This window comes from Schistocerca piceifrons, chromosome X (genome assembly GCF_021461385.2).
Source record: "Schistocerca piceifrons isolate TAMUIC-IGC-003096 chromosome X, iqSchPice1.1, whole genome shotgun sequence".
Classification (NCBI taxonomy): Eukaryota; Metazoa; Arthropoda; class Insecta; order Orthoptera; family Acrididae; genus Schistocerca; species Schistocerca piceifrons.
This window is the reverse complement of record NC_060149.1, coordinates 282,123,756-282,146,645: the sequence shown is the minus strand read 5'-3', so window position 1 is coordinate 282,146,645 and position 22,890 is coordinate 282,123,756. Positions and strand designations below refer to the sequence as shown.

Below are 22,890 nucleotides of genomic sequence, written 5' to 3'. Positions count from 1 at the left end.
AATGGTAGTCAGAAACAGTCTGAAAATCTTGTTAGGTTGTTGCAGAGTAAGTTCTGCTGAGAAACAAGTGTTAAGAAAAAAATCGATACATTGTGCGTTTCCGAGTTAATTAGCTCTGAAATTAGCCAATCAAGCCGTTGCGCGTGCAGTTAAGGCTGCCTGCCAGATATAATTATTGTCACTAATTCTCATAGCGTAGATGACAGCGCACGAGACTGCCCAGCCTTGGGCTCGGGTTCGATTCCTACTATCGACCCATGTGCAATTTTTGTATGACTCTCTTGCTCGTTTTCAGGAAACCAAACGAAGGACATGTTTGACGATACAGTCTCTGACGGGTCGACTGAATTTGGGCTCACAATGGTCTGATTTGCTAACTTCAATACTAATTAACTCGGAAAGGCACAACGTATAGAATTTTTTTTAGCAGTTATTTCTCAGCACAGCTTACTCTTTAACACCTTTAGAAGCTTTTAAGACTGTTTCGGACCACCCTGTATAACGACACAAGACACCGTTCACGTTTTTGTAACTGGTGGTTTATTGTTGGAGTCCCAGAAGATGTGCAGAAAATGTTGGAATGGTAGGTTTGGATACCTCACGCTAGACTTGACGAAAGAGTCAGACGACGAGAACTTTCGTAACAACGTAATAAACATTAACACAAATAACAATGTAAACATGGACGGTTTAGTTGTAGGCTGAAGGGCACGCATTTGAGGAGGAGGAGATTAGTGTCTAACGTCCCGTCGACAACGTGGTCATTAGAGACGGAGCACAAGCTCGGATTAGGGAAGGATAGGGAAGGAAATCGGCCGTGCCCTTTCGAAGGAACCATTCCGGCATTTGCCTGAAGCGATTTAGGGAAATCGCTGAAAAACTAAATCAGGATGGCCGGACGCGGGTTTGAACCATCGTCCTCCCGAATGCGAGTCCAGTGTGCTAACCACTGCATCACCTAGCTCAGTAGCACAGAGCTGACATTGTGGTTGCACTGTCTATAAATTACCTCAGTGAAATGCGTCTGTGTGAGCAATGCAGAGTGGAGTGTGTAAATAGGACGTTTATTTTCATATGCGGATGTAATGCGTGCAAAGTATTTTATACACATCTCAGTTGTTGCGCACTGGAACTGTGTTATGTGTGGCACTGTAAGCGTCACCACATCATAGCGCTCGTTACAAGTTTTCGACTTTGTCTGCCGTGGCATCCCACTTTGGAACTTGATTTCTCAGTTAGGAGTGTTAAGAGCCTTAGCCTATTCGCTAATAGGTTTCTTACAGACTCATATCAAGAAACACGAACGACATGAACGCAGCTGTCGTGCACGGACATGTATAGAAGATACCAGGTAGACGGACAATTAGAATGTTTGTGTTCTGCCTTGATGCAGCAGAGAATAAATAGGCCACTCACACGCTCTGTATTCACATTGTAAATGTCGATAGGCACCTGTTATGTATGGTAATACAGAGGAGGGAATACGAAGGAAGCAAAGAGAACTGAGCAGCTGACCCTTATGTCGGTCGCAAAGGTTAATTAGTTTGAAACAACGCTCCATGTAGTAATGTCCCGTCGTGAACGGCATGCCTTGTGGAGGTAATTAAAAGTTCTCTAAATTTATGAAAATGGGAATTAATTAGGACAGTGAGCTGTGTTTGAATTAGCACTGAACTGTGTAAAACAGTATTTGAACTGTTTGGACTTGGGCAGCGAGCAGTTTATTATACGGGCAAACTAAATTGACAATGGGCGCGGTGGCTGATGGGAGCGGCTGCAAATGGAAAATGCCTTTACGGTGGCTCCCATCAGCCACCGCGCTGAGTGTCAACTTACTTTTCGCGTATTATTACGTGACTGCAAGTGTTGCGTGTGAGGCTAATGGCTCAGTTCATATCAGACTCTATCGAACGGAATTAAATCAACATTCGTGTGCACGGTCCTTGGATTAGATGAGTATTATTATTACGAGGATTTCATTGTCCAACGAGACAACATGTCGTAGAAGGCAAGTTTACACTGAACGAGAAGCACTGTTGGACCATACAGGGTGCAGAAACAGTCCTGCAGCAGTAACTGATGTCACGCAAGCATTGTGCATCCTACTGCAGGAGATCGTCATAATAATAGCACGCAGGTAACAGCATACAACCATGCATGGAGTATTGTGCCTTTTCATGGCATAGTTTAATACATGTATTGCCAGATAGTCTAAACTGAGTGAACTGAGAGATGTCAAAGCTTGCAGTGTATTTAGAAAGGTTTGTATAAATTTTGTAAATTATTTTTTTAGAGTTTCAGGATAATGGCAGGTGAAGAGGGAAGACTGTACCTTCTTAGAAGTACGGAAGGCGTGCAAATTAAATTTTGTAGCGACGCTCGTTCAGATCTGCTACAAGTCACAGACAATGAAGTCAGAAATGATATGTATGAACATTTAGATACTGTCTTAAATAACTGCACTGAAAAGGAAGACTCTGTCGTACCTGACCACAACGATATTGAAGTAGATTTGAATGAAGAAGTCACAGGCACAGAATCTTACGCTGACATTACAATGCGGCTGTTTTGGTGGGAGGTGTGTGGGATTCCTCTACTGAATTTCTGCCCCATAATATCCTGCAGCACAGAACCTCCCTTCAGTTACTCTTCCGTAGAACGTTACGGAACGGAAGATTTACATGCAAATGACAGATTGTGGGCCCTAGCAGTAAAGCTGAAGTTGACGCGATGTATAATATTCCGAAAAAAAATCCTATCAAGTCCCTCATAAAAGAATCAAATGAATAAGATAAGAATATCTTCTGAACTAACGGCTGAGATTTTAAGTAGAGGAAAGGTGCCTAATGTGAGACACACTTTTGTAAACCCATTTGAAATACCTAAAAGTAAGTGCAATTGTATTTTTTATGATGGTAATAATATCTTGCATTATTTAATTTTATCATAAAATTATCGCATATGCAATAATAAACAATCTTTCAGAGTAGTTATTAAATCTTAAAAAACAAGCCATTTCGTAGAAATGAGATCAAGGTTTCCTAATATGAGACAGCAATAATATTTTGCTGTAATTATTTTATTACAGAATAATGACATATGAATATACAATTTTTACATGTCCATTCATTTCTGTTATCCTTCACTCATTTCACACTACTTAGGTTTATATTTACGACATCCGGGACAAACAAAATTGTCTTGTGTGACACCGCAATCTTCATGACCTCAGCGCTAACATTTATTGCACTGTGCCCATTTCTCCCCGTGTTTGTCTTCAGAAAAGCACCCAGTACAGAACAGACACTCTGTGTCACCATCATCACTGCTGTCTGAATCCCCACCGTCATCAAGATGGACATCGGATGCCGAGTCACTAGACGATTCTCGTGCTTTAGGTCTACGATTTGACGATTTTCCACTCTTCTCCTCAAATAACTTTCTGGCTGCTTTTTTAGCTTCAGCATCTGATTTCTTCTGTTTAGATTGTTGCAATTGCTTTACATAAGGAGTAGAAGTTAGTAATGCAGCAGAGCACGAAGGCGATGTTTGACCTATTTGACTATCTCCACGTGGTTTTGCGATGTGTGGGAGAGGTCTGATGTCTGCCGGGCTGACAGCTTGACCATCACCATCAGTAGTTTCATTTTCGTTTTTGGCAACTCTGTCTTGAAGAGCGTCAGCATGTCCATGAATTGAAAATTCATGTTCCCTAAAGATGTTTCTGTTGCATGTGATGAGACCTGTTTTTCTGAAGGCATTCACAGATGCTTCCATTGTTGCCGCTCGGTTGTAAGCTGCCCCAAATAACCTGGCTGTTAATAATGGGGTGATAACACGATCTGGGTTACTTGGCAACCACGTTTCTATATCTTGAGCATAGTTGGTTTTCAAAGGCCCTATAAATCCGAGGTCAAGTGGCTACATTTTATGCGTTGAGTGAGGTGGCAAACATACAATATGAACATTGTTTCCACGTGCTTTATCAATCACATCGAGATTCTTTGTGTAGGAATAATGCCCATCAAGAATCAAAATGACAGGATCATTTGAAGATGGCTTTACATGACTCACAAAATGATCAGACCACTGAGTAAAAATGTGAGTTTGTATCCATCCACCTGGATGACAAGCTGATATTGGTCCTGCAGGTGCACCGTCCATCAATTGCTGCTTCATATTCTTCCTTGGGAAGACGATTAGTGGTGGAACATAAGTGCCAGCTGCGTTCATATACTTTACAACTGTGATGAGATTTCCCCTTTCTGCTGAAGTCAAGGTAGCACCCCGCTGTGTTTGTGCTGCACAGACGTCACCCCAGTTTCATCATTGAAGACTCGATGCAGGTTATGGTTGACTTTAGATAGCACAGATTCGTAAATATAAAAAAATCTCCCCACATTTTCTGGAGTGAAAGCTTTCACTTTTGCTGCTGCAAGACCCTGAGGAGTTCTCATTGATAAAATGGTATGTCTCTTAAGGAAAGCTCGGAGCCATTTCTTTCCTGGTGAAGCCTTTTCTGAATTGAAGGGATTCTTCAGCCTATTCCTGACTGCTAACTGGAAGCCCATGCTTCGTATGTTCTCACATTTAAGAGCATAAAATTGCTCTTCCATTGCAAGGCAGTATTTCACTAGTTTATCTTCCAGTTGAGATGAGAGAACAGGCCTTCTGCCAAGATTAACACCAACCAGCTTCTCGGGTGTACGAGTCTTATCCTTCACATACCTTTCCAAACTACGTTTTGGTACAGCAAAAACTTTTGGGGCTTTTAAGTACCCCATCTCGCCATTTCTCATAGATGTAATGGCGCGAACCATGGCGTCTATATCCCACTTTTCCTTTTAGGTGCCAATGCGTACTACAAAGAATAAATACAATAATCAGACATACTTCTTAAAGGACTTCAACTTCTATGATTTTATTTGTTAGGTTATTTTTATAAGTACTGTGAACGGAGTACTTTGAATTTGGAGTAATATTGATCAACTTCTGAGCAAAATACTGCATTGGAAGAAAGTTCCAGAAAACATTCCAATTTCTGATCATAAGAGCAGTCAAAGTAATCCCTGTTTATGATAATTTAATCGAATTAAAATAAACGTAATTGCCAAATTTTAATACAATAAATGATAAAATATTGTTATCTCATGACAGTATTGCGTAAATTACACATAACAAATCGTGAGAGAACGAGTTCCCCCAATATGCGATAGGTATCGTAATGTGTGACACTGTCGCGTATTTGGATCCCCATACTATCGCATATTAGGAATTTCACTATCTTACACAAAGAATCACGCGCTGGCTAACAACGTTCGTTGTAAAATGAACCTAATTGTGAATAATTATAGGTAATACCGTCACAAATAACAACAATAAAAGAGTGCAGAATTATCCACTCACCTTTAAGCTGAAATATTGTCTTAACACCGATGTCACAAAAACTCCAAGCACAAGAAATTTTGTATCAACCTCTACGTACTGTGTCCGGCTCAACTATGGCGTCCTACTCGCTGTGTCGTCGTCTAGCACTCAATAGACGTGTTGAAGAAACTCTCCAGCAGATTTCAATCCCTAACATGAGTGCAGTTGAGGTGTCTCATATTAGGGAACTATAATAGGCAGGTGAAAATTCACCTTAAAAACTCGTACTGTGCCTGAGCTACAGAATGTTCACCATACACCTGCTGGGGCCTAACAATGCAAAAACCAAAGCACCCTGCCACGATTTGAACGGTACCCCTCCGTCTCCTTCTCTGCATTCAAGTCCCGAATCCTCATTCTAACAACTAAAGTGCCCTTGGCCCACAACTCACCCAGCAACCTCTGCAGCCTAGGCCCAGCCCACACTGGTATTGCGGCTTCCACCTAAATGTCTTCTCCATGAATTCACTATGATTTTCCAAAAACATTCCACATGGAGTACTCTCAGAAAGTGAAAATAATAATGATTCAGCACTTGCATTTACCAGTAGCAGATTCCTTTGCTGTCCATTCAGCCTACTTCCAGAAGATGGGCAGATTCTTCTCCTCCTCCTATAATATCACTATATGTGACAAGGAATTGGTGCCCACTGGTATGTCCTCTCACGTCTCAGTCGGTGTCCCAAGCAAGAAACTCTTTCGCCACAGGAGTAGGGAGCAGCTTGGGGAGTGTGTCTGTGTGACTCTAAAACTGCCCATTCACAGGCAACGAGTCCCCCCCCCACCCCCCACCTCATCTAAGGGCACACTGTGACTACGTGGTGGACACTATTTGTGCCCAGTAATGTGGCAATTTTCACCATTTTAAAACAGAACAGGGGTGGCAGGTGGCAGATAGAGTCTGAAGCTAGCAGATAGTGGTGTGACAGTGGATCCGACATACCTGGACCCTGGACTTGACCACTATAAAATTGTAAAAGGCGAACATGTTGGCACAGACCAGCTTGGCAGGGGGGGTTGGCAGATTGGTTGACCGGTCAATGGGTGGTTTAAAAAACGGGAGAGCTGTCCTGGCGGACATTGTAAAGCTACCCAGTCACAGGCTGACCAGTCGTCCAACGCCCCCTGTCGAGCTGGTCTGCCCTGACACATGCACCTTTGTAGTGTATGATTTTACAGCGGCTGGGTCAAGGGTCTGGGTGTGGCGGTTCCTCCGCTGCACTGCTACTTGTTATCCCCAACCTCTACCTGCCAGCCCACACTCCAACCTTTTCCCTTCTCTTTTGGCTTGATGAAAACTGCCATGTCACTGGGTGCAGTAGTGTCCACCACACAGCCGCATTGTGACCATACAGTTAGACAGATCAGCGACCGGCTCAGCAGAGGGGGGTGCGGGGAGTAGTTTCGCCAACTCATCTACCTGTGAATGAGCAGTTCAAAGGGTGTCCTGCTGTACTGGCCAGCCGGTCGGCGTGGCCGTGCGGTTCTAGGCGCTTCAATCTGGAACCGCGTGACCACTACGGTCGCAGGTTCGAATCCTGCCTCGGGCATGGATGTGTGTGATGTTCTTAGGTTGGTTAGGTTTAAGTAGTTCTAAGTTCTAGGGGACTGATGACCACAGATGTTAAGCCCCATAGTGCTCAGAGCCATTTGAATTTGTGCTGGTCCATATCAACCACTGTGGCAAAATGTTCTTTACAATCCTAGCAGACACAGATCTCAGCAGGAAGGTGTGCAGAAACATCAGGTGGATACCTGCAGATTCAGAAGAATGGTCTTTCTCCAGCTAGGAACAATTATAAAGGAGCTGGGCCATCGCTACTCAACTAAAGAAGATGTAAAATTTCTAGAGCCTCTGGGACAATGCACTGCGGCTCAGAAAGTGTTCCTCTCTTCCTGATGCTAGGGGACCTCCCACTGTGTGACCCATCCACCAGTCTGAGTCCCACTGTGTGAGAGCGGCAGCAGGGGCTCAGAGACCCATCCGGCATATATCCGGCTGTGTCTGTCCACTTTCCATGAAGTGATAGCAGTAAAGCTGCCTTTTTCGTCTTTTCCGTGGCGAACTTCCTTCGTCTAGCCACAGGGGTAACTGTTTACCAATGCAGTCCTGCCTGTCACCTCTAATTACTGTATGCAATAAGCTAGTAACGAACTTAGAGCGAGGTGGTGCAATGGTTAGCACACTGGACTCACTCTTGGGAGGACGAATGCTCAAAGACGCGAAGGGTCATACTGATTTAGGTTTTCCACAGTTTCCCTAAATTACTTCTGGCAAATGGTGGGATGGTTCCTGTGAAAGGGCATGGCCGACTTCCTTCCCCATCCTTCCCTAATGCGTTGGGACTGATGACCTCACTGTTTTGTTTCCTCCCCCGAATCGACCAACCAACCAACTAATGAACTTAGTACCCAACCACCGTCAACCCTCCTTAAATAAACGTTATATCCACCACAGTGTCCTCAGAACTCAGTATAAACATCATAATTGCGTATGTCTTCACATACTGAATAGTTAGAGTAGTAGAGAGGCCAGCCCGAAGGACTTGTCAGCTTTCAGCATTTCAAACGAGCTGACAGAAGAACTGAATAGGTTAAGCCATGGCACTGTGTCAGTTGACCCATTGCCAAATGAGTTTAATAGTAAAGAAAGTAATGTTGTGCGACAAAACTAGAATCAGTCGATAGAGTCATTTTCGAGGTAAAAGTTAGCAAGGGGCAAGGAAACTAAAGACGACATAAAAAAGGAACTTACAAAAGATAATAAAGAATTAGAAGCAGAGTTAGATGCAGTATAAGAAGAACAAAAAGAACCAAAGACGAAAAACTATTTTGAAGTATAGCAAGATGAAATTATTAATAACTTCAAGGAAATAGATCAAAAGGTTCCAAAACTTGAATATAAAACTGACATTATTATCAAGGGAATAGTGCAGAAACAGAAGAATGAATTAAAAATTTAAACAAGCATCATGATAAAATGGAGTATAAGATGGAGAAAAAAATTAAGGACTAGAAGGCGCAACTCGATGCTCAAGTGGTTTTCACTAATCAAATAAGCCATAGCTTCAATAAAATCTATAACACACAAACACAGCAGAGCAGAAAATTAGAATCTGTTGCAAATGAACGCTGTAAACTTAGCAGCAAAATTTCCAATGCAGAAACCAAATATACAGGCAAGAAAAAGGTTAAACTGAGAGGAATCGAGGAACAGGTAGGTAGACGTCCATGAATAGAATCTCTAGCTAATAATTTCACTAAAATAGAAGTAGAAATTAAACAATGATTGGAAACGTAGTATGAACAAGAAAAGAGGAAAGGCAGCATTCGTGCAGGTGAGCCAGTAGATTACCTTAGCGCATGTAAATTCCACCATTTCTCATGAATAGGTAACTTACATTCTTCGTTTGGCATTTTAAGGGTATTATTCCTGAACATCGGCCAGAACAACAAAAAATTAAGCAGACTGCTGAAAATCTCAAGGCGATGTCATATCGTTGGGGTAAAACGTATGATGAATTTCTGCACACATTTCTGAATCAGTAGTGATTCACGGCAGTACACAGAATAGCGCTAGTAGCGAAATATTTGGAAGTAGATGCTTCGCCAGTAGTGGTTGTGGTAGTTGCAAAGAATTTTTCCAATACTACTGTGTGAAAAATATCTATTCGACTGGCTCATTTAAAGAATCTGCCTTTACTGCAGTTGTACTCAAAGTCTCTGCATCGGTATAGAAAAAAACTTATTAGCATTCAAAAATACGACGTCTGTGACTTGATGCATGTACTTGACCAGTTAGATTCGCTATTAAATAATATGAGGGCAGTCTGGATGGAGAAGAAACAGATGGCATGTTACTGATAAAAGCAGAGATAGCTGCAAAGACGGGAATGAGACGTGTCACAGGTGGGAAGAGAGTTAATCAATGTGACATAACCACAGCTTGTTTAGAAGAAAGTGGGGTACATTTCAGCGGGGCATGGATAGAGGAAGAAACAGAGAGTAATAGAACGGTCAACATCAGGACACACACGGAAGAGAAAGAGTTTGCGATGTACAGGGAAACTAGAGTAATAACGTCAGGGGGCGAGCGTAGTTTGCATTGCCAAATAACTACCGATTACCAAGTTCGCGAGGTAATTGACAATGTTATTTCATTTTCGTTTCATATTGTCTTCTTTCATTCAGAACTACATCATTCGTCTTTGTTATTCTTCACTATCGGAGATCAGAAAGACAGTATTTACGTCGGGAATAAATTTAAGAGAAATGAGCAAAGTGAGCTGATGTGAGTAAAGTTTGTGTTGTGTTAACCTGATTTAACATTAAATGATTTGCGTATGTGAACGTCATATGAAAATTCATGAAATTATTAATGTGAGAGAGCATTATACTAATTTGTAAGGATGTTCCGCAATGAGCACACGGAATGGACACAAATTTTTGACACAGTCTTTATATCTACACTAGATACTAAAGAAAAGCAAATAGCGAAAGGTTTTTTCCATTAAGAAAACACGTATTCATTTTTGGAATAGCATTAAGCACAACCAACAGTTAATTAAAGTAAGGTTGAAGTATTTATGAAGAAACGTATTTGTAAAATAGATACACAAAGGCCTCTGTTGCGTATAACACATTAATGGACACACTTCATGAACAAACACTATTTTAAGTAAAATAAAGAGGTAAAGAGATTTAACTGATGCTCATGAAGGCTTTTAAGAAACGCACGACACAAAGACTAGACAGTATTGTATAAGCTCGCTGCACCAGAAAAGTGGATTACACCAAACAAGTTAAGTGGTTATGACGAGATAATAAAGCAGCGAAGTAATAGGACTTTGCAGAGGTGATAACAAAGAGTGTCACAGCTAGTACACTGTCTCGTAGTCATTATAAAGTGGAGGTTGTGTAAGGTGGAAGTAAGTTACCTATGTGTACATCGGACAGGGAAGGAATAATGTTACTATTAACCAGTCTTCGGTCTTGTTGTGGCACAGGCTTAGCCTCTGCGCAGTCTGATACATTCTTAGTTGAAGTGTGGTAGGTGATGGACGTATTCAGTATTGCTCTGTTAGCTGAAGAAAGATTTATTGTGAAGGACTACAAGAATGAAAATTATGTATATCTTTGAAGGCAAAAGGAATATAAATTTTGAATAACGTTTTTATTTTTGAAGAGAAGAAGTTTGACGTAAAACTACAGCACTGCTTAGCTAGTTTCTGGGAACGATTATTGTCAGCTAGTGAATTTGCTCAGAGGCGAGAGAAAGGCCACCCCACCTCCCTGAGTCATGCATTAAAATATCAACTGATTAAGCTTTTTGATTTTTACAAAAATCCTCTGTTAACGCTGTATCCTTTTCAAATCATTGTTCACTTTGTTAAGCATAGTGTGGTTCAGACTAATGCTATGTGTAAAGATCATTCGAGGTTTCACTCTGTCTTCTTTAATACATACTTCATTCTAAAATCGTCGTCTTGGAATATCATTACGCACTACCTCATTGCACCATATGGTATGCAACAGTTTGAATACTGTTTGGAAATTTTATTAAAAAAAAAAAAACAGAGATATAGCTTATCACTGCCTGCTTGCTGTTTGCTGTTGTGCTTTCGAGAAATCTGCAACAATGTTGTCAAGAAGCGAGGTAAGTGGAAATTTTGATTAGGGACAGGTAATTGTTGTACTTCTGTTGCGCATTTAAGATATAAACAAGTTGTATTCGGAACACTTACAGTTCAGTTCAAATTAGTTTCTGTTTAGCAAAAGGTTAGCATACGAGTTTAAGCTGTATAATAATTAGTGGGTACATGGTTTTAGTAAAGACTTTTTGTAGAGTGGGAGGGATATTTGGGCTAACTTTCATGCAGAAATATATAGTGGGGAGATTACAGTTGTATCAAGTACGAGCAGTGGTACGCTGTTATGGTGACAGTCTATTAGGCGACATGTATTTTGCCAACGTGAATTGTGTTGCTGTTTATAGGCACTGGACAGTTCTGACAAATACATTTATGGTGTATCTAGGTATTTTATTAGGCGTCAAGTAAGTCCGCAGATAGAGATGTTGTGATTAAGAAGGTTATTTCTGGCAACAAGTTAGTCGGCCAGTATTTCAGGTATGTGGTTTCCGCGAAGATTAGTGAAATATTACAGAGCAGATGTGCAGTTGGTAAGTACTAGATTCAGCATTTGCAATACGAAGGCCACATAAAGATTTCAAGACTAACACCACTACATGTGATAATGATTATAACAACTGTCATGAAGTTAGCGAAATACCTGTTTACATCGTACAAAGTATTAAACAGGCAACAGAATATGTAACTAGTCTCCAGAAACGTAATACATTTTACATACGAAAATATTTTATTGCAACTTAAACACGACAGCATACAGGGTGGCGCACGAAATGTGTTACCAATTGTTTCTTTCACAATTTTCGACGCACATTAAATATCCCGCTGGGATCTCTACAGCAGTACCAGCAGAGCTTGGAAAAACTAATTCACGATACTGCCGCTAGGAGACTAGTAAGCAGCAATGGCTGACAATGGAAGACTGACGACACAGCAACGATCGGCAATTGTGTTACTTTTTCATGAAACGAAAAGCCTTGTTGTGACTCAGAGGCGTTTTCGACAACAATTTAACACACGACGGGTCCCTTGCAAGAAGACCATCCACAGGTCGTACGATAAATTTGTACAGGAAGGAACAGTATTGGAAGCGAAGAGACCTCGGCCTAAGGCTGTTTGTTCGGCGGAGAATATTGAAGCGGTACAATCTGCTGTACAGAGAAGTCCCGGGAAATCGTGTAGAAAGGCAGCAGTGCAACTGGGAATATCCAGACGCTCCGTCCAACGCATTCTTAAAAGTGACCTCCATATGTACCCTTACAAGATGACCTGTGCACAGAAGCTCACTGAAGAACACAAGCAGCAGAGACTACTGTTTCCTCAGTGGGCGGAGGATACGGAAGAAACTCACAACAACGTTTGGTTTTCAGACGAGGCGCATTTTCATTTAGACGGTGTGGTTAACAAACAAAATGTACGCTTTTGGACCACTGGAAACCCACAAGTGCTTCATGAATGACAATATTATGCTCTGAGGATTACAGCGTGGGCAGCAATTTCCAGTCACGGACTTATTAGACCCTTTTTCTTTGAAGAAACTGTGAACAGTGAGTGTTATTTGAGCGTGCTTCGCAATAGCTTCATTCCACAGCTTCTTGCTACTGCCTTGCCCTTCAACACGCAGTGGTTCATGCAAGATGGAGCAAGGCCACATACTGCAAACACTGTGTTGGAGTTTTTACACCAACATTTCGACATGCAGATCATTTCACTCAGGTTTCCAGGTCACTTCAATGACGGACAAAATTGGCCCCCCAATAGTCCAGACCTCAATCCATGTGACTTTTTTCTTTGGGGGTAGCTAAAGGAAAAAAATTTCCCGAAACGTCCACGTGATTTAATGGAGCTCAGAAGACTTATTCTTCAAGCTTGCAGTGAAATTACGGAAGACATGTGCCGTAGGGTAATCACTAACTTCAGTGTTCGTTTGAAGGAAGTTAGGAAACGAAATGGTGGACATATTCAGCATGTGCTAAGTTAGAACAAATCTCCATGGACGGCTCTTCATTGTAGTATATGTTCCTTTCGGAGTGTAATGACAATAAAGTTTATATTCAAAAAGAAAATGGTAACACATTTCGTGCGCCACCCAGTAGATTCGATGTATGCTTTGAAATATTGATTTATGTTTGTGCATAAACACGTATCTGATTCGCAAACAGTGTTAAAAAAAAAAGAAGAAGAAAAGGAAAGATAACAAATACGTTATGGGTTCTGGGAAATAATTCTAGATAACAGATAAAACTACAACAAGAACAGACAATATCTCTGAGTGTCGAGTTAAGGTAAAGACTTTTTGTCTGAATTATTCTCTTTTCGTCTAATGTAAACAGAAATTATTTGACCTGTGGACATATGTCTTCTCTCAGAAGCTATAAATATCTTTTGAATGTCTGTTTAGTTGCCGGCCGGTGTGCCAAGCGGTTCTAGGCGCTTGAGTCTGGAACCGCGCGACCACTACGGTCGCAGGATCGTATCCTACCTCGGGCATGGATGTTTGTGATGTCCTTAGGTTAGTTAGGTTTAAGTAGTTCTAAGTTCTAGGGGACTGATGACCTCAGATGTTAAGTCCCATAGTGCTCAGAGCGATTTTTTTCTGTTTAGTTTGTAAGACATATTATTACAGTTATAGCAAAACATATATTAATTATGTACCACTGCAGCTTCCGAATACCCTTCAGTCCCCTTTGCTCTTACAGGACTTCGGAAAATACAACAACTGACGTAGAATATCATGTGACATCTCCAAAGTGTTAGCATGGAATTCAAACTTAATAGTAAGCCACAAAACGGATTTTACCTCGCTCAAATTCTCTACCGAGAGTTCCTTAATATCTTAGAGCAAATGGTCCACAGCGTGAGGCAATTTACCAAAGATACCTCCAGATGATTGCTGAACCTCCTCTACCCCCTGACCATTGCTCTCGAGCATTACTTACCCGGACGAAAATTTCTGCTCGCCACTCACCGATCCCAAGTCCTCGAAACCAAAACGGCTTACACTAGTTTGTAAATCCCGCACCCGAGAATGAAAATGTTGAGCGAGTTTACCCTGTTCGGAAATAAACTGGTGAACATCGCTCAAACGGTTTTCCCAGTGAATTAGTTGGGCTTGGATCCTGTGTGACAGTGTAGTATGCGGTGGTGGGATCACTCATTGGAAAATTTCTGTAGTAGTCAATGTTAGAGCTGCACCTTTCTAGACGGAATCAGCTGATAGGCATTCCTGCTTAAAAGAAGTTCTCTAACAAAGGAGCCACCTTCAGCGAAGGTCAGGCGTCAAAGTAGTGAAGGGACTAGCAAAGTTCATCAAAATACGAGAGTTATTAGAAATAAAGTTAGGGAACTGCTTATAGATGTTGACTCTGACATTATTGGTATATTGGAACAGTGCTTATATAATTTGACAATTCTGAGACTTCCTTTACCAGGTTACAGATTAGCCGACTGATTTTCAAGTTCTTTGCGGAGTGGGGGAGTGGCAATGTACTTAAAAACAGTACTCCGTTTCAGTCCACAGACGTATCAAAACACTGCACTGAGCAGGTAATTGAATGTTATGCAAGGTCTGTTGAATTTAGTGAAACTAAACTAGTAATTGTTGTTATTTATAGGTCCCCTAACATTTCTGCTAAAGCTAGAGAAGGTTCTTGGTTCACTTTACAGGAACTACTAAAAATTAAATGTATGCCGTGACTTCAATGTTAATTTTGTAAGTGACTGTGTAAGGAAAAGTATGTTGAAAGATATCCGAAATTCATATGATCTGATGCGGACTATTTTTTCCAACCAGGATGCAAGGAAACAGTAGCACAACCATAGACAATATTTTTATTCGTTCTTCATTACTAGATGGGCATTCTAGTAGTAAAAGGGTGAATGGCCTTTCAGAACATGATGCAAAAATTTTAATCTTGAAAGATTTTTGTACTTAAACAAATGCTATATGTAATTACAAACTATCTAGAAAAGCTTATTCAATGGCAATAGAGGGTTTTTTAAACCTCATTAGGGACAAGAGCTGCAAGATGGTTATAGTGCTGATAACATAGATGACAAATATAAAGCTTTCCTTAACACATTTCTCATGCTCTTTGAAAGCTGCTTTCCATTAGAACGTTCTAAACAGGGTACTAGCAGAAAAAGGCAGGTGGGTGACTGACTGATGGGATAAGGATATCATGTAGAACAAAGTGAGAATTATATCAGAATGTTAGGAGTAGTCACAATCGAGTCACAGTAGCCCATCACAAGCAGTATTGTAAGGTGCTTAAAAATGTTATCAGGAAGACAAATAGTATGTGGTACGCAAATAGAATAGCTAATTCAGAGGATAAAATTAAAATCATGTGGTCAGTTGTGAAGGTAGTGTCCAGTCAGCAGCACAAGATCCGGGATATAAAGTAAGTATGTAGTAAAAATGTTTCTAATACTCATAAGTCAGATACATGCACAGTATTTCACTATTACTTTCTGAAGATAGCTGGTGGTTTGAATAAAAACACAGTTTCTGCAGGGAATCATATAACTCTCTTGGAAAATGCCTTTCCGAGACTGATATCTGAAATCAGTGAAGATAATGACACTCATGGATACGATGGAGTATCTAGCTGAATACGTAAGTACTGTGCTGTCCATGTCAGCCCTGTAATTATCCATATTTGTAATTTTTCCGTTATGAATGGTCAATTTCCTGAACGATTATAAAAAGGGAGAAATGGATAATGTAGACCTTTTTCTATGCCATATGTATTTGCTAAAGTTATTGAAAAGACTGTGTATGTAAGGATAAATGATCATTTGATTTCACATAATTTGTTATCAAACGTACAGTTTGGTTTTAGAAATGGCTTAGCAACTGAAAATGCTGTATTCTCTTTTCTCTGCGAGGTACCTGATGGATTAAACGAAAGATTTCGAACGCTAGGCATCTTTTTTTTCATTTAACTAAGGCGTCCTGTCTTTAAGAACGGACAGGAAATGGTCATTCTCCACCTTACTGACAAGGGCTATGTCGTGGGGTCCGAGTTGGGCGCGGTTAAATCGGGTTTGCCCCAGGGATCAGCGCGGGGGCCACTCCTGTTCCTTATTTAGATAAATGATATGCCCTCTAATATTACAGGTGATTCTAAAATATTTCTGTTTGCTGATGAAATCCATCGATGTGGGAACTGCTGAATAAGATACGCTGTTACCACATGGTGGAAGTGTGCAGGTGCCCTGTCATGTTGGACGTACATATGGCATCTTGTTTCCAGAGGAACATCTTCAAAAAGCTGCGAAGTCTTTTCACAAAAACTTACGGTACATCTGGCCATTTTAATTTCCCGGGAGAATAAAAGGCCCCAGTAACTGGTCACACACAGCACCACACCAGACATGACACTGAATCTGCGTCGAAATTGAGATACTACAGTGACACTGGGATTTTCGTCTGCCCAGACATGCATGTTATGCAAGTTGCTGATGCCATCTCTTGTAAAGGTTCCCTCATCACTGAACCTTATGAAGCCATAGAGCTCCCGGTTTGTGTTTAACCAGTTACGAAAGTGCAAGCGGTTGGCACAATCATGTAACTCTAAATGTGGAACTTTCTGCACATGGAAAGGATAGAGTCCATTCTCACGAAGAATCCTACATATCTTAGATTGTGAAACGTTCAGTCGGGTAGCTAGGCGTCTTGTACATGAACGAGGACTGCACTCTACTGAATTAAGAGAGAGTGTTTTCCTCTTCTTGAACGTCACGATGACTTTCGGAATGAATATGAATAATGGGAAGAGTAGTAGTTTCTAGCAATTTTCGATATGTTCCACTAAATGTTTTTGGCACTCGGAATCCTACAATTAGGATACCGATAGTGATATTCGGCAACAGTAAATTTCGCATTACCATCACAGAAGCCCAGAATGTACACCACCTCTCCATACTCCCGCGATGAATACTTGTATGGCATCGTAAAGCGTACTGCACATAGGAGACAATAACAGTAAACAGTGGCTGCAGTATCAATAACGTACCACTCACTGCACTTGTCTGCCTAAGACTGACCGTGTGTCCTGTGAACACACGTGTAGCACTCCATACACCGTGGCATGGTTCGGAACTCTGTTGTAGCTCCTTAATTATGGATTTCATCACATTACTGTATTTACGTTTTTTGTTCCAAATCATCTAAGGAATAACCTCCAGCAACCGGGGAAAACCTCGTGATTCACCCTGTATGCCAGAAGAAGAGGTTTGTCATTATGAAATAATTAACATAACACTACAAATGAGGAACAATACAGAATATGGAGACTATCTGCCACTTAACCACGGCGCATGAGTAATAATCCTAAATCCTACTTGTTTGTAAAGTGAGGTTTCTCGATAACTCCTTTCGCTCACGTTCAGCAGTCTAAGAATAAGAACAGTGTAGACAACTTGTTTCTTTGATTAAGTATTTTTACAACCCACCATCATAAAAAAATTTTGCCCTTAGGTATTAAGTTTCTTTAAAAACGTAATGTTCCGTCATTACAGTGAATTATAAAGTGCGATCCAAAAGTTTCCGTTTGACGGCCGTGCAGTCCAGAATCGGTATGACAATTAGGCGAAATCGCCGTGAGCCTTGAGGCAATCATCTCACCGATGCACCAGGTTGGTAAAACACCGTGTTTTGATACGTGAAGACATCCGTAACTACCTTCTGCACATCTTCCTCCGACAGGAATCATCGACCTTTCAAGGCCCTTTTTAAGGGACCGTAGGCGGGGTAATCGCAGGGAAAGGAATCAGGACTATAGGATAAGTGCTCGAGCGTCTCCCACTTGGGTTGGCGTAACTTCTGCGTCACGATATCTGCGACATATTGATGTGCATTATCATGAAGTAGCAGCACCCTTTGGCTCACCATTTTGCGCTGGTTTCCCAGAGATATGCTACCCATACACATCTTCGTTCTTCAACGGATGTCTACCGGTATTTGTCCTTCGACAGCCAAGAAAAGAATTACAGCACGTTAGTCCTGTTTGGAGGCATAATGTCGTCACAGTTCAATCATCTGCGTTTACGACACGCACGTCGGAAAGTCATGAATGTCACTCTAATCCTTGCATTTGCCTTTATGTTGGTGCTTGTATACCCGCATCGGAATCGCGCTAATTTGCATATACGCTGCAGCAACGCCTTCAAACATAATATTTTTGATAGCCTCTTATAATTGATATATTAGCTGCACAGTATTATCCATATAAATATTTGGGTTAATTAGTTCATGATAACTAGTATCGTTTGGATGTATGAGTGTGTGATTGGTTATCATATTTATTACGACTCTAGGTTACTATGCCATACAGTACTACAGTATGTTACAACATTAACAAACGTACGTCAACCTTGCAATATCGTGAATCTTTTCTTTCTTTCTAATTTAATATTATCAAATAGTTTACTTAAAAGTGAAATATAATTACTGCGTATACTCGAAATTTCGTTATAACACGCCGTTGGGTAGTCCGATGCATTCACTGCCATTTTCTTAAAAAATGCAGCATAATTAAATAGTAACCCCACCCCCCCGTTTGAATTAAGTTTTCTTGTAGTGTTTTGGTTAAGCAGAAATACATATATTTTTCTTTGTGTGAAAGTTTAAATGAGTCATGATGCAAAATTATTATGTTGTTGGAGACTCTTCCCACACCCCGTGTATGTTAAGGGATCGATTTTAACTAATTTATTGGTAAATTATTTCATTGCTTTTAGAGGAACTATTATATGATGAAAATAATAAACAGCCACTTTATCCATACGTAATCTTCTTATTGCTATCGTTCTAAGCTCATACCACCTTTCTTGCGCTCTTTATTAGACCACCTTCCAGAATATTTAAATCTCAGCTTTGCTTCTCCAGCAAGTTCATGAAATATATAAACAATTAAATGATTAACGTCACTTTAGTCTTCATTACAGGGTCGTAGCGAAACGAAAGCATTATGCATTGCTTGCGTCGAAAGATTTTTTCATTTTACTGGATTTAATAAGAAAATGTACTTACGGTTTCACTCGTCATTGCACTCCTGTTGTTTGGAAATAAAAACGAAAGCCATGAGCAATCCTTCCCCCCTTTTATGTGGTGAACCTGTTTAGGCTTTTCTTGTTCGCCTTAGATAATACAAAATCTCTTACATGACTAAGATCCCTCTTTTAGGTTTACCTCATGCTAAGTTTTTTTCTTTGGCGTTTGTTTACTCCTACTTTTCGAACTAGTATATACGTAATGGGATAGTGAGGGAATATTTCATCAAAATTTGAGTGAAGAAGAAGAAGAAAGGATTTTGGGATATTACATGTATTAACACATTACTCATCAATTTGAAGCCAATGTAATATTTACAGTGTTGGGACAATGAAGCCGGTAACTTACCCTGGAAATGAGTTCTCCAATGAGCCCATTCCATCTCTGGGTACGTGGATTGTAGGTTCCATACTCGCCATCTGACACCAGCTGGAATTCGAAGGTGAAATTCAGTATCTCTGAGATTTGTGTGATTAGATCCATCGAATATCCCTCATAACGGTCGTTTCCTATTCGTGGTGGGACCTTCTTTGGCTTTTCACGCAAGTAAGGAGGACCCTGAAACAAGTCATATTACTGTGAATAGAGTGATTTGTAATTTCATGGCAGCAATAGCAGCTACTGTTGACAAAACCAAAACAATTAAAGGAATGGAGAACGTAATAATGAACTCTTGTCTACTGTCTTTAAGCTAACTGAAGCCCTGAAGATGAAAGTGAGTTTCTAAATGTACAATGGTGAAAAAAATACGCCATTAAAACCACAGTAGATCCACTATCTTATTACATTTTCCTTGCGTTTATAGTTGTTTCTAAATATTTATAAAATATCTCCATTAACAAATACTGCTAACGTTCAACCACTTTGTAGGTGACGACACACAGCCTTTCCCAGGAACTGTGAGATAAATGTACCTATTAGAAACTGAATTATAGAGTGAAAAATGGGTACTCAGAGTGGCAGATTCAACGTGCTCTCCGCCCAACCACTGCAGCACAACCTGTTGAGATGGATGAAGTCACGAGGGAGGAGGTAGGCACTGCATTTATTCCATACACAGGCGCACTCTCGGGGAAAATCGCCCGCATTCTGAAGAAACACCGGGTAGGAACTGTGTTTTGTCCTCCAAATAAAACTCGTGCACTGGTGGGGAGCGCCAAAGATAACCTCGGTTTGAGGAAGGCCGGCGTGTACCAGATTCCGTGTCAATGTGGCAAGGCGTATATTGGTCAGACGATGCGTACCGTCGAGGATCGATGCCGTGAACACCAGAGGCACACTCGACTGATGTATCCGAGATAGTCGGCGGTCGCTGAACATTGTTTGTCGGAAAATCACGCCATGGAGTATGACCGCACGAGGATTCTGGTACAGACGTCGAGATACTGGGACAGCGTTGTTAGAGAGGCCATCGAAATTCGCACCAATGACGACCTCATAAACCGTGACTGTGGCTATAATCTTAGCAAGGCTTGGGAACCAGCGAATGGGTTAATCAAGAGTAAATCGAGCAAACGTATAGTTGTGACGACCACGGCGGACAGAGCCATCACACCGACGTCATCTCAGACGCCGTCTCAATCTGTTCCAACGCGCGACCGGGGCGCGGGGCGCGGACGGCGGAGGGAGCGCGCCGCGGGCGGAGGGTATTTAAATCGGCCGCCGCCGCGACCGAACCCAGTTCCCCCTGAGCAGCCATAGCGTACGGATCTCCGTGCCGGCACGTTCACAGGAGCTCAGTCCGTCAGTTCACCTGATGATGGCGACATGTATGATCGCCGAAATATTGTGCCCGTTGGACACTATAGACCGGCAGCACACCCGTGGATATTTTGATTATCATATTTTATATCACGTAAACATTCCTCTTTCGAGAACTTCTCCACCATGTCCTGTTAATGAACCCGATGAATGAACTCAAGCTAATTTCGACTACTCGTACCTCGCTGTCCGTTAGTCCTGACATGCACCGCGCATCAGTCCGAGAGAACTTTCTCCGTGCTTTGTGTGTTAATAGTAGTGTTGCGTTATCCATGCTAACCTCTTGTCCCCTTCTTCGAGGCACAGTTAACGTATGTACGAATGTGGGGTTGTGGTTTTTTACCCCATAACGATTTTCCGATTGTATGCCTGGTCACCGACTGTTGTTATCCCCGACTGGTATGGTAAGTGACTTGTTACACTGTAAACTCTCTACCCGCAGTTACGATCAGCGATACTCGAAGTCGACCATTGTGTTCAACACATTTTTTCCCACGACAGTAGGCTCTGATGGTGGCGCTTTTCTTGTATAGAGCTTCTCACAGCACACCCTCGACATAGTGACATACCAATAGCTCAGTGCGTGCACGACTTCTGAGGTGGAGCGACTTGTGTGTTTGGCACCCACAACCCGGACGAGATCGAATCCGTTGATATCGCGCATTTTGCCAGCCCAAGCTCGACTGTTACACGATGTCCAGTACAGCATTCGATGACATCCCATACTAGAACCACGCGGAACCATTCAAATCGCTGTGGTGGCAGGAGAGCTACCTCCGGCTCAGTTGCTCTGAATGTAAAGTAGGTGCTGGGCATATAACTAGCTGTTAACATTAGTATGACATCTGTTGAATTTAAAGACTCAACCGTGACAAATAGGTAGGAATTATCGCTGAAGAAGTAAAAGTTTTGCTGTTACTTAGTAACTGGGGAGTGTATCAAATCTGTCATTGCGATTTATATAGGGTGTACAATATTCAAAAGATAGATACACGAGGATGCAACTGTGATTTTTAATGGTATACAAGCTGTCCTTCTGTCGACACTAACAGACTATGATAACGAAAAAACAATCTGCCGTACGTACGCCTGTGGAGAATATGTGCAGGACTATCGATTTCCTCTAGGAGCATTTGTAAATTCAATATCGATAATTTTTCTTGGTAGTTATTTTGTGTGGCTAATATGTTGCCAGCTTGCATATTGAGTATATGTGGTTAGTCCAAGATGACTATGATGATTGTGCGTAGAGTGTATCATCCAAAGTGGGTTGCTGATAATGATCAGAAACAAGGCTTTTAGCGAAGCACAGTCTATTCTTCTCGCCGAAGCCACCGTCCCTAATTGCCGTAATGATGATCACCAGCAGCGCCGGATGACAGCCAACAATGTCATATGAAAATTCAGGCGATATTTGGAACTTCAGTGAGTACTATAACACACAGTCTGACGATAATGTAAGTTTACGCCACAACCTCCTCTCTTATGCGAGAAAGTAGTGGCGATGAAAATCCTGTGACCTCCAGAGTGTGATTGCTTCCGAGTCTAGTGCCAATCCGCGGCATTACTTAGTGGTCTCGTCTACTGATACGGCTATTCTCTCTTATACTAAACATTTTCTCGCCGTGTGTGACAACAAATCAGTGACGAAGTGTCTTCGTACTCACCAATCTGGAAGCGACAATCAGATGGCGGCCATAAATTTTATGTAGAGTATCATCGATGGTTTCCTTTTCTGTCCTGGCGGAGGAGAAGCCGTTTTCTGGTGCCCATGTTCCAATGCGCTTAAAGCCTGCAGCGGATAACTCGACAGCCTCGAGTGTGAATCCGACTCGAGTCCCCATGCTGTCGAACATGATGCTACCCGTAAGGCCCTCGTGTTCCATCTGCAACAAAAACGCTTCTGGTCACATTTTTACGTTATATTGTTCGCAGTAATATCTTCTCCAATTATCTTGTCGAATGTGATGTTGCCCGAGAGGCTCTCGTGTCCCA

General features: G+C 41.5%; 1 protein-coding gene across 1 annotated transcript in view; it reads right to left on the bottom strand.

Annotated features, from left to right (window-relative positions):
• The window catches only part of LOC124722311 (glutamate receptor ionotropic, kainate 2-like), a 593,330-nt gene that overhangs the window by 232,996 nt on the left and 337,444 nt on the right, over positions 1 to 22,890 (bottom strand). The window contains exons 8-9 of the mRNA XM_047247491.1: positions 22,563 to 22,781; positions 19,483 to 19,692 (exon numbers count right to left, since the gene is read on the bottom strand). Of these exons, the coding sequence (XP_047103447.1) occupies positions 19,483 to 19,692; positions 22,563 to 22,781 (429 nt within the window). The remainder of the gene's footprint in view (positions 1 to 19,482; positions 19,693 to 22,562; positions 22,782 to 22,890) is intronic.